We start from the raw sequence: 16,652 nt of genomic DNA, 5'->3' as shown, positions 1-16,652 counted from the left end.
CAATCTCATCGTTGTTGCTTTTTTCAGAAAAAAAACACATTTTTCGTAATACATGCCTGCAAAATTGCTCACCAATTAAGTTTACAAACATTGCCTAAACCCACGTTCACAACAATAAATTTAGGACTTCAAGGTTTCTTTTGTGTATCTGGGATGTGACGATCGTCAAAAGCAAAATGGGCCTCACGCTGTTGGCGCTGACCGCCCATAACGCATAACCTCAATTTGAATAGATCAGAAACCATTTTAGATTTTGAGATAACAAGATACTGTGACATATTTGGGGTGTCATTTCTTTAGAAATTCTACAATCGCTCGCTCAGTGGGTGATTTATTATTGATTGCAAGTCGGATTGTTTGCCTTTTCGATGTAAAATTGTTGTTTTTGTATTCTGATGTTAAGTTATCTTTTTATTACCAAATAACAACACAATCATCATGGCCGAATTAATCTTAACTTAATAAAAAATCTCCAAGGTCGTCGCAATTATCGGCTTTTTCTTTATTTACCATAAAGTCTCACGAGTGCATAAGGGATTGTGTTTATTGTTTAAATGTATGTCTGCATATAGACTGAGTAGAACAACAACTAAGCTGTCGCCATTGATCCCAGTACAACTATGACCATCTGTGCGTAATTTGGCATATAATGTCTTCAGCATCTTAAACAAACCATTAAGGCACGCTGGGAAAGCATTAAACATTTTATATTTCCGTACAAATTTGATAAAGTTTCTATGATCTTAAGCAATAGGTACAGGACAGTAGGCATGACGACGTGTTTACCTCGTATAGAGCTCCACTATGTCCTGAACAAACTGCAATTCTATGCAAAATTTGCAATCTACAAAAGAAATTAAAAGAGATCATACCTCTGACTTTTTTGATATACGACCGGACAATGTATAAAAATACACACATTTACCAAGTGTCATAACATGAATAATATTAAAGTAAGAGTAATCCAATGTTCACTGCACATCTACGCTATCTACTATGAAGTTTCAAGTTAATACTTTTTAGCTATCATGCATCAGACAAACATAATAAAGCCCGACCGGACAGATGCCCAGTAAATTCCCTCTTAGATAACTAAATGACTAGTAAAGATCGTGAAAAGTGTTTTATGCGATATAACATATTTTGCATGAAGATTTTTTTTTAAAATTAATTGTTATACTTTTTAATGAGAGCACAATTTGCTAAACCGGTCATTATTTAATACATCCTTGTAGAGTATATGATCCCCTTCACGACATAAGTGGGAATCTATATCTCATTCTTCACAGGCGCAATTTTGAGCCCCCTATTGTGTCTAGGATCTCAGATTAAATCGAGTAATTGTGTCTTTTGCATACACCTTGTTGTAATTGAACACACGCTTTCTTAAAATTTTAATACGGATAACTGCAAAATAATTAAGCAATTTAAATAAATTGCGAATTGTATAAATCGATATATATGGTAGAGTTCAGATCGAGCATTACTTTGTTATCCCACGCAGGTCATCAGTTTCCAAGTTCTATAATTCAACTATGAAATAGTTGAAGTATAATGAGCTATTTCAACACTATATCAATTTCCTTGTCAGTAACATGAGGTTAAGAATTGACAGATTTGCTTCATTTTGTAGACATATCTTTAATAACTGTTTCAATAATCATGTGAGTCATGTCCTTAGTTTCGAAAAGTTACGAGTCAAAACTAAAAAACAAACTCCTGTATATGTATTTACATTGACTGCGGCCATGTAGAACTGAAGACTAAAAATCATATACTAGTAATCTAAAAGGCCAAGAGTAAAACATTCAACATGAGGGTCAACGGTAATCCATGCACAATATTTGTTCGCGTAGATTCTTAAGTATTAGAACAACGTGAAATTCATGACGTAGTAGTTTTTATGATCTCATTTCTTTTCACTTAATATCAAAGATCATAAAAGGTACACGATCTTGCTCAAGAGAGTCAGGGGGAAAGCCGAACCATTCCGGAGACGTTACGTAAAAATTAAAAACAAATATATGGATATTTTAGACTAAGGAGTATATAAGTTCAAACGCATATAACTAAGATTTAAGTCCATAAGTCAAATAACCTGCCATCGAACATTCGCACAAGCATATTGAATTTAAAAAGATATTCAAAATGTGTGCGTTGACCAATCTAAAGGGCTAGCAAACCCGTTATGTTTAAAACACATTAATAATATATTATTGTCGCATACGTCGAATGTCGATACTCTGTTTTTAAGATAGTTCTGATCTAAAGATAATTCTAGTTCCGTCTGAGTAAATGCGATAGCATTGAAATGAAGATTTGCAGATTCTTCATTATTCTTTATCGAGTGCACCGGGATTGTCTCCCATATGGCCATCGCCCCCAGAAAGACGTGTTATGCTAGGTTTACATCTGGCCACGATTACCACGATGTCCCCGATTCCAGAGCATCGTGGCGAACGTAACAGAGCGTGGAGTCGAATCGGGGTGATCGTGGGGGAGCGTAACGGAACGTGGTTGAATCGGGGACATCGTGGGCATCGGGACAGATTTTAAACCAAACTTAAATTTCACCACGATTGCCCCGATTCATTTTCTAATCGTGACAGAGCGTGGCCTTCGTAACAAAACGGCTTTGTCGTAACAGAACGTAAAGGGAACGTGGAGGAGCGTGGAAGCCAATCGTGTTGATCGCAACAAAGCGTAACAGAACGTGATGCAAATCGTGGACTCGATCGTAGCAACAAATGTGCTGATTTCGTAAGGAAGCGTAACAGAACGTGGAGTATACCATTTAATCGTAGAGCTCCCCGATTTTTTAGCCTCTGGCTAATCGGGGAGATCGTGGCCAGATGTAAACTTAGCATAAGTTGGTTACGTGGGATAGTGCAAGATACAGGAGACACCCCGTTCCAGAGGTGACCCTGGGTCTTTTAGTGCCCGGTGTATAGCACCTAGTACACTGCACCTCGGTTTAACGTCTCATGCGAAAGACGAACGATTTGCAGACAGGCTGCCCAGACTTATATACCGTGCGAGATAGAATGTATAAAGCCTTGAAAGAGAGGCCACGATAGGACGTCAGGAGAAACGCGGCGTCTGTTGGTTACAATATACAAAATAATCGTGGCATGTAAGGCTGTACTCTCTAAAAAAAGTTGACTCGAAGGCATGTTTTACACTTTAAACTATTGTTCTGGCTTTATCTTTTGGAGATAGTAGTGGGGCATGCATAGGTGTTCACAACTAAATCCCTGAAGTAGGATAAACTTAGAGACTATAGTAATACATTGCACTGAAAAAGGTTACATTCCACTAGAACACGGTCGGAAAAAGAGGAAAACAATCGATTTTGATTTGTGTCAAGTTCTCTCTTGGTTTGTGCATGACATATCTTTTTTATTGCATAAATCGATTCCGCTTAAAATGGCCTTTAAGAAAAGGTATGTTTATGGGGGTCTCTATGTGCAAAATGTTGCATTTATATTCGCTTAAACCTATTTGTATGATTATTCGCTGGATATTACGCCGCTGTCAACAGAATTTCAGTCAAATCACGGGTCTGTCTACAAAATCACATATCCTGACTTATCTGGTTTATCAGTACTAAATGCACATACCTGTGCCAGTAACGAACAACGGTCCTACTTGACCCAAGGTGGGAGGGGTTGGGAGTGGGCGGGGGCGTAGAAAGGATTATATTTTCGAAACTCTGAGAAGTTATGTGGTCAGGCCGGGGATTGGCATTGAGCTAGCCGGCTAATGTAAAACTCAATACGTCGACAGTTTTCGAGTGTTTAATGTGTTTAGTGTTTTTTATGTGAAACTGTTTTAAAACTCTTGGTATTTTTATTTGAGATAAAAAAGTTCCACGCTGATCACTCAGTATAGATCGTTGCGGAACGCAATGCTTCATCCATATACTAGTACTTTTCAAATTAGCCCATGCAGTACATTAATTTTTGTTCACGCTTAAATACACAATATTGATGGTTAATGAAATAATTTGTTTATTTAAATAAGTCAAATTTTGTAGATTGCACGTTTTTTATTTTGCTAAGTATTTTTCTGGAATTTTCCACAAGTACGAAATTTCCATTTATTCCTTTGGGCCTACTTTCGGAATTAATTGGATAACTGCAAAGGTCGAGGAAGATCCACACTTCGGCTAGACAGCTATGCCGAAAAAAAATACGTCTGGGAGCGCTTTTTATCAAAGAAAAATATTTTATTACAAGTTTGATCGCGGAAAAACTTTAATGTTTTGCTACCAAAATCCGCCATAAAGTGCAGGCTGATCTGCACATGAGGACAGTATCTCATCTTAGACCGAATAAACCATTGCGAAATTTAATTGCTATAAAATGGCCGCACCGACTCATAAATTTCATATTTGTTTTTTATGTGTAATCGGATCTGATACAACACATATCGCTTTGCGTATGGCGTGATACTGACATCAGATACGGGATTAGAGTTCATGGGTACATTAATAGCATGTATACCTACGAAAAAGCAACTTAATTTTAAAGTTGCTTTCAAAAGACATATCCTTGTTAAATCACTGACAATTGCCGTTTTTCAGCATCCGAACGCATTTATTACTTAGTATCTTATTAATAACACAAACTTAGATTCGCTAATATTATCCATAATACGAGATTTGTTTGTTCCATAGATATGAATGTGATCACATTTAATTTTAAAATTATCAAAATTGTTTTGAATATTGAAACTTGAATTTTGCTAATTTGATGAAACAACTATTTATATAATTATATTTAATGGCGTTGTACAAAACATATATATGTCCATAAAATTGATAAAAAATAAAAGTGATTGATACTATTATGAAGCATTAAATTAAAGGATTAATAATCTAAAATTCTGTGATATAAATAAAAATGCTGTAAGAAACTGAAGCAATACAACATTGACGGCTACAATATTAAAACACAGTAAAGTAAAATATAATGTAATTTATTGATATAACTAGGGTTAAGACAATGATTCTAAGGATATTATGAGCAAATTTTTGGGAACATAAAGACACTGTTTTTCATTAAATGAAAGGATACGTGAAAGGATATTTCTGCACTCTTGGCTATTGAATGGGAAAAGACACGTTTTCTTCTGTCTACACATAAGTAGAACTCGCAATCATTCTAATCAAAAATAGGGAGGGAAGACCCCTCCCGCACCCTCCCCGGTTAAGCCCCATCTCAGTCAAAAATTCCTGCGTACGACCCTGCAATGAGTTTTTGTTTTCCTCATTTAATATCACAGTAAATCATTGTCAACAATGCAAAAGATTTCATAACACATTCAGCTATATGAGGCTTCTGTATGCCTATTGAGCCTTGTTCAGAGAAAACTGGGCTAAATGCATGTGCGTAAAGTGTCATCCCAGATTAGCCTGTGCAGTTTGCACAGGCTTATCAGGGACGACACTTTCCGCCTTTACTTGATTTTCGGTAAGGAGGGACTTCATTGAAACTAAAAATACCATAAAATCGGAAAGTGTCTTCCCTGATTAGCCTGTGCGGACTGCACAGGCTAATCTGGAACGACACTTTACGCGCAAGCATTATGCCCAGTTTTCTCAGAACGCGACTCTATTTATAACAGGCCCAAGATGTCGGCGAGTCCATGTACATCCACGCCTTTGGCGCCTATTTTGGCCTCGCGGTTGCCCGGATGTTGTATAACGAGAAACACGAGGAAGCGAAGTCAGAGGGGAGCGTCTATCAGTCGGATATCTTCTCCATGATTGGTAATATGGCCTAGCATGCCCATAATCACAGACCGTAAACACAAATTATCATATACATGTACGTATATAACTGTATACACTTTTATACTACTGTACTTTGAACAGTATTACACGTTATTTATTGGCTCAGCCGGTTGACATGTTGACTGTGTATTTTTCCATATTAGCAGAGTAGCTTTTCAAAGTAAGTAACGTAAAATGTCGTCACGGATGTAGAGAAGACAATGTTTAATAATACAGAATACAGAGCTTTTCTTGAATTATTACGTTGATGATGTGATATTAAAGGTTCTCGGTAAATAAATTCGTTCCTTCGCTCCTTACTGATCCCGCATGTCGGATGTATTCTATATGATATGCACAGTTAAATGCATTTGCTTTGAAAAGTTGCATCATATTTTTCAAGCGCCAAACGTATAACATGCCATTTCGGGAGAACGAATTTAAACACGTGTTTGCAAATTGACAAATATCGATTTACTTATTAATCAAAGCGCTGAAGGCACTGAAGTTGTTCGCTGTTGTATAATCTTAGACGCAACTCAGTTTTCAAAATTATGTTGTAGCTTTTGTATCGCAAGTTGAAATGAACACATCCCATGCAAAATTATAAAGAGTGTGTCTTAAAGCACAGGTTAAGCAGTTTTTGTTTTTTTTCAAATCATTAATAAAAAAGATAATTAAAGCTTCATTTTGGGAAAACAAGGCTTAATGCATATGCATTAATTGTCATCACAGTACCAAAGGCTGTCTTTAAACAAAAAACACCATAAATCAGAAAGTGTCGTCCTTGATTAGCTTGTGCGCATTGCACAGGCTAATCAATGTGCACAGGCTAATCTAATTTGACATGCATAAAGCCCCGTTTCCCCTGAAAGCAGCCAATATGTACAGATTTCAATGATAAACACTAGACTGACCAATGTCGTCTTTCAAGCTGTTGAACACTTTGGATTAAATACACACACTGCAGTAGTAGAGCAGACGCTCCTAGCATTCGTCTGCATAACTTTACTGCAGGTAATGCAGACAGGCAGTGGTTATCGTTCCTAGCGTAGCTTACAGAAGACTGACTAGTAGTTATCGTTCCTAGCGTAGCTAAAGCAGACTGACTTGCAAAACAGCCTCTCTACATTAGTTGTGATCTAACGCTCACAACTAAAAACACTATTTGCTTTTGCCATGTTAGTTAAGCGCAATGGCTAACTCAATTTTGTTTCTGAACACATGAAGCACGTTTACATCACTATTATTGTGCATAGCGAGATATTTTTGTTAACTTAATGGACATCTTTAGTCACGAAGACAAAATATACGTATGCGAATAATAAGAATAAGCTTATAGGATCGTTGGCTAGGATTGCTCGATTCTTGCCTTTTCTTTGCGAGTATTATAATATTTATACTAAGTTTCATATTTTATTGTTAGTTATACACAATTTATCCATTATGTTTTAATACTCGTTTTGCGAGAGTTATCTGCAATTGTTGATATAAAGATATACAATACGTTTCAAATTAATATAAATTCGGCGGTTTGTCTGTGCTACGGTGCTTGAGCCTTGTATCGATGGCTCTGTTCTTAACGTGGGTAGAATGTGAGAATTGATATTGCAATGTTTCTGTCTTATATAACATATAATAAGGTCGAATGCATGCTGTGGGTGCAGCGAACAAATGTATTTAAAGGAACCTGTTCACGCTTTGACAAATTAACAAAACTGAGAAATAATTGTTTCCAATTTGCATATTTTCCGTGTAATTATGTTTTTTGCAATGAAATAGCATTACTAAACATTTACCATACTCAAAATTATCCATTATATGCATCTTGATACGATATAAAAATCTGATAGGTACACACGCAAAACGATGGGATAATTTGGATAGCCCTGTTGTTATCGTTGTATTTGTAACATTACGGGGATTTATTACATAAGGAATACAATACATTATATCAGCATGGATGGCCGAGTGGTTTCAGCGCTAAACGTACTCCAAGGGTCAGTGGTTCGAGCCCTGTTGTGGATTTCTATGTTTTGTGTCTTTACTTTTATTCTTGTTTTATACTGGCGCTCTGTCTTTCCATTGTTTAAATTTATCAATTTAAAACATTTATTGGCAAACTTCGAAACATGCCAACATCTGTGAAGAAGTCCCTTTAACAATAATTAAATGCGCCTCATTTGTATTTAATTTTTTGTTACTTTCTGCTTTAGGGTGACCTTGTAAAAACTATTTGTTGCGCTTGATTTACCTGTTGAATTAACAGATTTTTGAAGCACATATTTACAAAATAACGCGTAAAATAATGCATTTTGTAAACACTAAATCCATTTTGCATATACAATTTTTGCATATAAAATATTATTTTTAAGTCAGAATTCTTCTGTTGATCTTAAAGAAAATGGCAGGTGAACTTTTTGTAACTTTGTTCAGTGTAGTTTTTCATTATAAGGAAAGACCTACGTATATTCTCCATGATATATATTTTTTTGGATACATCCTTCACATGTAGTTACAAAATGTAGTTACGGAAACTTTCATCGGAGACCGCAATATTTTCTTCTTAATAGGTATTTTTAGAATATCTTCCCTGATATGAAATGTAATGTATGCATTTTTAGAACATGCCTTACACCCGTGTTTCAATCTAATTTATACCAATGAACATGTTGGTCGCATTCGCAGTGAACAAACTTATACAACTGCCACATACACATATACGGTTTCCTTATACCCACATTGTAACCGTATACCCTTTCAGAAATTAGCAGCTGGTGATGTTTGTAAAGCATACCCGCGTAAGTGATTATTACGCTAATTTAATGCATCTGAAATACATTTTATGGTCGTATTGGTTACACAAAAAAGTCGGCCCTTTGAAATTTGTAAAGATTTACGGCACAAAAGTATGGGAGCAGATATTTTCTAGGATTACCAATTATGGACAAATACAACTGAGTGCATGTATAAACTGTATAGGCAGGGGCGTAGCTAGCATTTTATGAGCTGTAGGCTCGGATATGATACATACAAACGGGGGTGCGGGGTCCTCCCCCTGAACTTTTTTTTAAATCCAACACGCATGTGGTGAGATTTAAAGCATATCTAGACAAATAACAAGATAAAAAAATATAAGACTTTGGCCTGTTTTTCTTTGTTATTTGACTGTTTTATCTCAATGTCAACATTTTAATGCGTTTTTCGAAGTTGAAGCATTTTTTAATTTTTTCATGTTTCAAAAAAATATAGGCACGGGCCCGCTGTGCCTAATAGTAGCTAGGCCACTGATATGCAAGACTCGAATTTCTGGCGATTTTATAACAGACACGTTTTAGGAATTTTGTTAACACCTATGCCCTCAATCGTGATACATCGGCTATCTCCGGACTCCTCCGTAAGATTGATTTATGGAATAAATCGTCTGCTGATCCAGAGTGCTATGCCCTTCGTCTTTAAATGAGTTTGTGCATGCGAGGACAACTCATATTATACATTGTACGTCAAAGATCGCACGACACACTGGAGGCACTATTAAATGTTTCGTTTACAGTAAAATACATATATGACCGATATGTTTCTAAAATAATGAACCTGGTCATTCGGAAGTTACACGCAAACAAATAAAATAACTGAAATGCACTAATCATATATGTTTGTTCCTAGAAATTTTTCCTATTAAAAAATTATATGCTAAATAAAATTAATTGTACGGTGTTCAGTGACACAGGCTACGTATCACAATGAATGCTTATCCCCAGTGAATGTTCATGTATCCGGAACAAGGTCACTAGGCCTCTTGGGATACGTTTACATATTTGCGCTACTACCCAAGGTGCATTATATTCTTATTAAATAGACATCAAGGCATGATACCATGTGTTTTTAATGGCCTTTAATGAAGTAGGTTTCAGGTAAGGTATGTATGCCAAACGATGTTGAAAAGTGGGTCACTGGGGCACAAGGACATATGAAAACATAGCCGTTTACCAATATTTTAAAGTTATATTATGCGCATTTTTCAATGTTGAATTGAGCTGAAAAGAATTCACAGGTCAAGAGTTAGTTAAAATGTGGTAACTGACCAATTATCTGCAATTCATCTCGCTAACAGTTGTTTATAAAAAATATATATTATTTTCGATATTTTACATGACTGACCCAGTCCTTTTAGCCGAGCGGAACTTTCTTTTTATTAGGATCGGAGTTAGTGTTTGTGTGTCGTATGAATAGATATCGTTGCAGGAAATGTAAATGATCCGTAGAGCAAAATTTGTCTTTGTGTCAAATGAACGAATCTGCACTAAAACTTAAAGATTCCAATCGTACATGCATGATCAGTTGTCAAACGAAAGTACGGTTGATATTCAAATGCATTATTTTTCTCTTTCCAGGATATTGTTTTAGTATGTTGATGCTGCATTAACAAATATAAGTGTATATAAAGTGAAAACACTCAAAATAAACAATGGTTGCGATAGACAACTATGAACGTACAAACAAAAAATCTCTGTTGAAAGTGCGGTGACCCCCTTTTTTTATTTGTGTTTTATGATAAAAATACGTAGATGAACATATATGAGCAGTTTCGCAGAATTCTAGTAGACAAAAAAAATCCGTTTTTGTGGTTACAATAGTAAAAAAATGACGCTTTTTTGGGTGACATACAAATTAAAAAAAACATTTCTTAAAATTTAACTTTTTTACGCCATTTTATTGGTAGAGTGTGGTTTAATTAAATGGTAAATGATGTTTCTAAGCTTATATAATATCTACATGTTGCCAATTTCATAAGTAATTAATTATTTTTACGCAATTAGAGAATTTTAAGTTTAATTGAAAAGTATATGTTATATAATGGTGAATAAAATGAAAAGAAGGCCGGTGACCCTATGTTTTTATTTCATTTTTCATATAGTTTTTGTATATATATCTTAAATATAAAATTTGAAAAAAATCTAATAGATGGAAACAAATCAGCAAAACTGCAGCAACACCCCTTAATTCTGTTTTACATTTACCACCACACCCATCCTGCATGCTGTTCAGTGTTCCTATGACTTAAAGATTAACAGTTTGCTCTTCTGTACATCGATACTGTGTTTGCATATGCCATACATTTGACACGCTGTTTCTTTTTAATAACTTTACATGCTGTTTCAGATTTGTCATTTATTGAAAACGTTGAACCCTTTAATAAATTTACATGCAGTTTTCAGCTTTGTAATTCATTGAACACACTTTAAATTTTGACAATGCGACTTGCTGTTTTCAGCTTTCTCCAACATTCAACACACTGTTTTCTTAAACTGTGGTACATTCTGTGTTCAGATATGTCATCCATTGCATACGCTGTTCACTGTAATGGTATTACATGCTGTTATCAGCTTTGTCATCCAATTAATCCGCTGTACCCTTAAATGGTGTTACATGATGTTTTCGGCTGTTCTGGTTTATGGTGTTACATGCTGTTATAAGCTTTGTCATCCAATTAATCCACTGTTCCCTTTAATGGTGTTTCGTGATGTTTTCGGCTGTTCACGTTAGTGGTGTGACATGCTGTGTTCGGCTGTTCACGTTAATGGTGTTACATGCTGTTTTTGGCTGTTCACGTTAATGGCGTTACATGCTGTTTTCGGCTATTCTCTCCAGGTACAATCTTCCTATGGCTGTTCTGGCCCAGCTTTAACGGCGGCGCTGCTGCAGGTGACGAGCAGCAGAGAGCGCTCATCAACACGTACCTGTCGCTGGCCGCCTGCACAATCATCACGTTCGCCATGTCGCAACTCGTCGACAAACGCGGGAAGTTCAACATGGTAAGTCACATAATAAGGAATAATCCATTTCGGAAAAAATACATTTTTTTAGTAACAAAATATTGTTTTCATCATATAAAATTGCGATAGTAAACAAGAGCGGGAAGTTTAGTTTAATTTATTTAGTCTCGAAACAACGTTGACTATGTTCACAGTTTATGGGTTATTGGAAACTATTTCATACAAATAACTTGTTTCATTGTTAAATGTTTCAAAACATTATTATTTTTTGCTTGTTCTAGGTTTGGATTCATTTAGAAATTAATACAGGCAAATACCAAATAAAACAAATAATCACAGGCCCTTGTGCCTTTACAAAATCCTGGAGAAAGACCTGCTATATATAAATGTGTATGTATATTTGATTGACACAAAAACGACAACAACATTATTTCACTAATTAAATCATCCTAATCGTGAATTGCGTCATCTTACACTAAACACATATTGCTCTGTATATGTACCCGTTGAACGCGCTATTCAGGTGCATGTGCAGAACGCGACGCTCGCGGGAGGTGTCGCCCTGGGAACCAGCGCCAACATGCCGCTGCAGCCTTGGGGAGCCATGCTGGTGGGCTGTATCGCCGGCGTCATCTCCGTCCTCGGATACCAATACCTTACGGTAAGTGTTGGAAAAAAGGGGCACTGTGGTATTTGGTGCATTTTTTTCTTTAAATTAAAAGCCCGTCTGAGCCGTGATGTTGTTTAATGTTTAAGAGTGAAATCAGTAAATGTTAAGTCACTTTTTCTAAACAAATAAATGGCCTGTTCAGTTAAGACCAAGGCCACTAAATTTAAAAATAGAACATCTCTTTCTTCTACATTGCTTGATTTTTTATGCGGGTATTGTTATTAAATTTTTGTGTTGGCACATTGTAGCTTACATGCAAACCTTAGGAGTGTAGTTGAGGCTGAATGGCTCAAGGTCAATGTTATTCTTACCTAAAATAAAAATTGTTTACCGCAGTTTGGATTGTGGCATTGTGCTGAAATTGTGTGTGAAGACAGCGTTTTGGAAGACCTATCATGGAATGGCACAATTATTTAACTAAAATTTAGAACTAAAACGTTGAGCGCCTAGTTTCGTTGTCCTGCTTTGTTTCTTGTTTTTATTCTACATTATGATTTTATCATCGATTTCAGTATGAATACGAATGCATAGATTTTCATATTCAGTGAATTATTATACATACATAATATATGTTCCTGACTAAAAGTCTCCATGATAGGCTAATGTTGAAGAGCTATTAAAAAACGTTTCAAATGGGTACGACGAGTGTTTTCTTAATAAACAGCATATTGAAGATTAATTAAACAATACATGTCAGTCATATTTGCCCTAATTACATCTTTAACGGCCATTTATAATTCAGCCTCGTTCCATGAAAACTGGTCTTGATGCATGTGCGTAAAGTGTCGTCTTAGATTAACCTGTGCAGTCTGCGCAGGCTAATCAGGGACGACACTTCCCCTTTGATTGCATTGTGTTTAAAGAAAGTTTCTTCTTAGCGATTATTCTGTTTAGACGGAAAGTATCGTCATTTATCTGGGACGCCACTTCACGCACATGAATTTAGCCCGGAATTCCATCAACAATAAGGCAAACAGTTTCGTTGCAGCCCCTGTTGAAAGCCAAGCTGAAGATCCATGACACGTGTGGCGTTAACAACCTCCACGGGATGCCCGGAATCCTCGCCGGCGTCGTTGGGGCCGTCGCCGCCGCCATGGCTAAACCGGAAACGTGGGGCGAGAGGTGCGTTGCTTTTATTTTGAGATCAGGTACAATCAAAACTTGATTATTTTAAATCTGACCAGAGTGTCCCGTACTGAAAAACCCCAATAAACATCGTGCCCGGCAAATAATGACCAACGAATTAAACCAGAAGTAAAATCGTAACAAGTATTTTCAAGAAAAAATGGTAAAACAATAAATTAATCACCTTATTTCCCCCCTCACCCATTTTCAGTCTGTACGAGGTGTTCCCACTGATGGTTCCTATGGCAAACACGACTGAGTTCGAGACCGCCGTGGACTTGTACGACGTGACCCGACCGGGGTCGGGACGAAGCGCCATCATCCAAGGGGGCTACCAGATGCTCGCTCTCGTGCTCACCCTAGTGATTGCCGTCGTGGGTGGTGCGATAACTGGTATGTATGGTTTCCATAGCAACTTCTGCCATTTCATGGTGATTTTACCTAGCAGCCGTTTTGAACAAACATCTTACTTATTTTATATGATCACTGTGTTCATTATTAGGGAGATTAGTTCCCTTAAAACCAGTTTTGAATTTGCTAATAGTTTTATTTCCCATTAGGTGAAGATTTGTTGATTTTTTTAAAGACATTCATGAAATTTAAAAAAACTTCAAGAGGAGATGACCTAATGAACCTGCATATCAAAATGTCATATTATCGGCAGCAGTTTATATAGCATAAATATGCTAATCTAAAATAGACAAGTCCGTCTGAAATACACTGTTTAAGGCAAATGCAACAACCACAACTTTTCTTTCAATGATGCTGTCAATATTTACTGTTTTGATTCGTATATGTTTGTTGATTAAATTGAAAGTCGATTATTTTCAAATACAGTTATGTATATTTCAGAAATTTCTTAAAAATAATAAATAAATAGATAGATTTGATGTTGATAATTCAGTTTGACATGGAAAAACAAACGATGGTGCGGGAAAGTGATAGTACGAATATAGCGATGCAAACTACTGATGCATGAGCGTGAATTATCTTCCCATGCTAAGACTCTTAGAGTCCACACAGGCTAATCAGGGGCGTCACTTTCCAATCTTATGAAGATTTCTTTTAAACAAGCCTTTTTCTTAACGCAAATCTAGTCTAGGCGGAAAGAGAAGTCCCTTAATATTCTTTGCGGACTTCACTGCCTACTTTGCGGACTTCACTGCCTACTCTGAGATGGTACTTGAAGCACATGCATTAAGCCCAGCTTTCGCGCAGACCGACTTATATAAGAGCCACTTAAACTCAAACCGATATTTCTCGAATTCAGTCATTGGCTGATAAGAAAAAACTGTTATATGGCATATTCCAGTCACTTGAATTCCGATTCTTGGACAAGCAATCTTGGCCAGCAAAAAATGGAGCGACCTTTGCTTGTTGACTGGTTTATTGTAAATTGGCCGACTACAAAACTGAATGTATAATTAAATTCTTACATGAAACGCGGCCGGTTTTCTGTAGACGCTGTAGAACATCCTACAACACTTATGGTCGGAGTCTGGTGTTTTGAAAATAGTCTGCATATATCCGGGAAATTGTACCAAAACCCGTTGTTGTTTGTATCCAGGTCTTCTTCTGCGACTCAACTGCTGCGACAACGTGCAAGGGGGCCGGATGTTCGACGACCGAGAATTTTTCATCGTGGAGGGACAGGGTTACCCGGATGTGGAGGGCCATGACCATGACGTCACGCTGCGGGAACGCCACGGCGACAACGACACCACGAAGACTCCGATGCTGGAGGGTTAGGTGCACCGGAGGTTGCGAGCCGGATGGAACCATACCATCTTCACTTACAGCGAATTATAGATATTGTATACAAAGTGTCTACTATAAACTGAAAGATAAACATCAACACACTGCCTGACAAAAACAATATAATTATAAACGGATAAAGTCTTTGTAATAGATCTTTATGGTTTTTTTTCTTTTCGAGTCAGTAATAAACTATTGAAAAATGCATCTGACCACCGTGTATCAAACATATTTTTTTTTTTAATTTGCAAATAAGTTTTAACTTAGATTATAATAACATTAGTTTGATATTTATGTTATAATTATATATATATATATATATATATATATATATATATATATATATATATATATATATATATATATATATATATATAATGAAGTATATTCATTTACCCGAAAAACTACACTATCCGTCTATCTGCAACATCGTTTTCATCACATATTATTTTAGAGAACACACGATCATTTTTTCTTAATAATACTGAACCTGAAATCCAGTGAGAAATGTAAACCATTTCATCAATATCATTTACCATAACGTTATAATAAGTTGTAAAAGCTTGTCTTGTATTTCTTTCATTATATTTTCCTCATCATATTTTACTTCCTGTTGTGAAAACCACTGATGTAAGTCTGCACAATGTTCTCGCAGCGTTACCGTGACATGCTCGAACTATTCAGTATATTTTATTTGAGCCTCGCTCTGGGAAAATAGGGCTTAATGCATGTGCGTAAAGTGTCGTCCCAGATTATACTGTGCAGTCCCCATTAGCTAATCAGGGACGACATTTACCGCTTTAATGATATTTTTCGTTCATAGAAATAATTTTCTTAGCAAAAATCTAGTTAAGACAGAAAGTGTCGTCCCTGATTAGCCTGTGCGGAATGCACAGGTGAATCTGGAACGACATTTTACGCACCTGCATTAAGCCCCGTTATCCCAGAGCGAGAATGATTTGCATGTATGCCTGTATATACCGTTTTGTCGATATTATTGTCAATATAGTCCTAATCAATGTGGTTATACTTTTATAAGCACGTTTAACTATTCGTATTGTCATATATCATGTATAGACCAATATTTAATGCGATGTATTATGTATCGTACATTTTATCTACGAAAACGTTCATTCTACTTCGTTTATAACTATGTATGGAAATAAAATAAGTAAATATGGGTGCGGTTTGAATTTGTTTTTCTGGTATCACGATAAACACACCGGCGCTTATAAAGAAATGTGAAATACGTCAACAATCCTTTTTGTTTTACATTTGGCCATTTTGAAGAACGCTTTTTTTAATCGATGCATACAGTTAACAAGTTAAAAATTATGCGTGAGATGTTATTTCAAAGTCATTGCATGTCTCGAGATGTGGTAGAGTGGACAAGACCTATTTCGAAAAACTAATCTACAAATGTAACATTATTATTGAACGTGGCCGTATTTTTCTCATGTGCGACACACCGTCACTTATAAGTACAATTTTAAATAAAGTTATTCAAAAATCATTCAATACAAAGGAATAGCCCTAAGTTGATTGCATT

The 16,652-nt window shown here is 36.2% G+C and overlaps 1 protein-coding gene across 2 annotated transcripts in view; it reads left to right on the top strand.

The window, feature by feature from the left end:
* The window catches only part of LOC127838457 (ammonium transporter Rh type A-like), a 46,868-nt gene extending 31,508 nt beyond the window's left edge, over positions 1-15,360 (top strand). For both annotated transcript variants that reach the window (XM_052366246.1, XM_052366245.1), the window contains exons 4-9: positions 5,629-5,773; positions 11,429-11,592; positions 12,077-12,214; positions 13,212-13,345; positions 13,560-13,741; positions 14,916-15,360. In XM_052366246.1, coding sequence (XP_052222206.1) covers positions 5,629-5,773; positions 11,429-11,592; positions 12,077-12,214; positions 13,212-13,345; positions 13,560-13,741; positions 14,916-15,097 — 945 coding nt within the window. In that variant the 3' untranslated portion in view covers positions 15,098-15,360. The remainder of the gene's footprint in view (positions 1-5,628; positions 5,774-11,428; positions 11,593-12,076; positions 12,215-13,211; positions 13,346-13,559; positions 13,742-14,915) is intronic.
* Positions 15,361-16,652: the final 1,292 nt, after the last annotated feature.

The sequence above is a fragment of the Dreissena polymorpha genome, chromosome 7, assembly GCF_020536995.1.
Source record: "Dreissena polymorpha isolate Duluth1 chromosome 7, UMN_Dpol_1.0, whole genome shotgun sequence".
NCBI classification, from domain to species: Eukaryota; Metazoa; Mollusca; class Bivalvia; order Myida; family Dreissenidae; genus Dreissena; species Dreissena polymorpha.
This window is presented reverse-complemented; position numbering and strand designations above follow the sequence as displayed.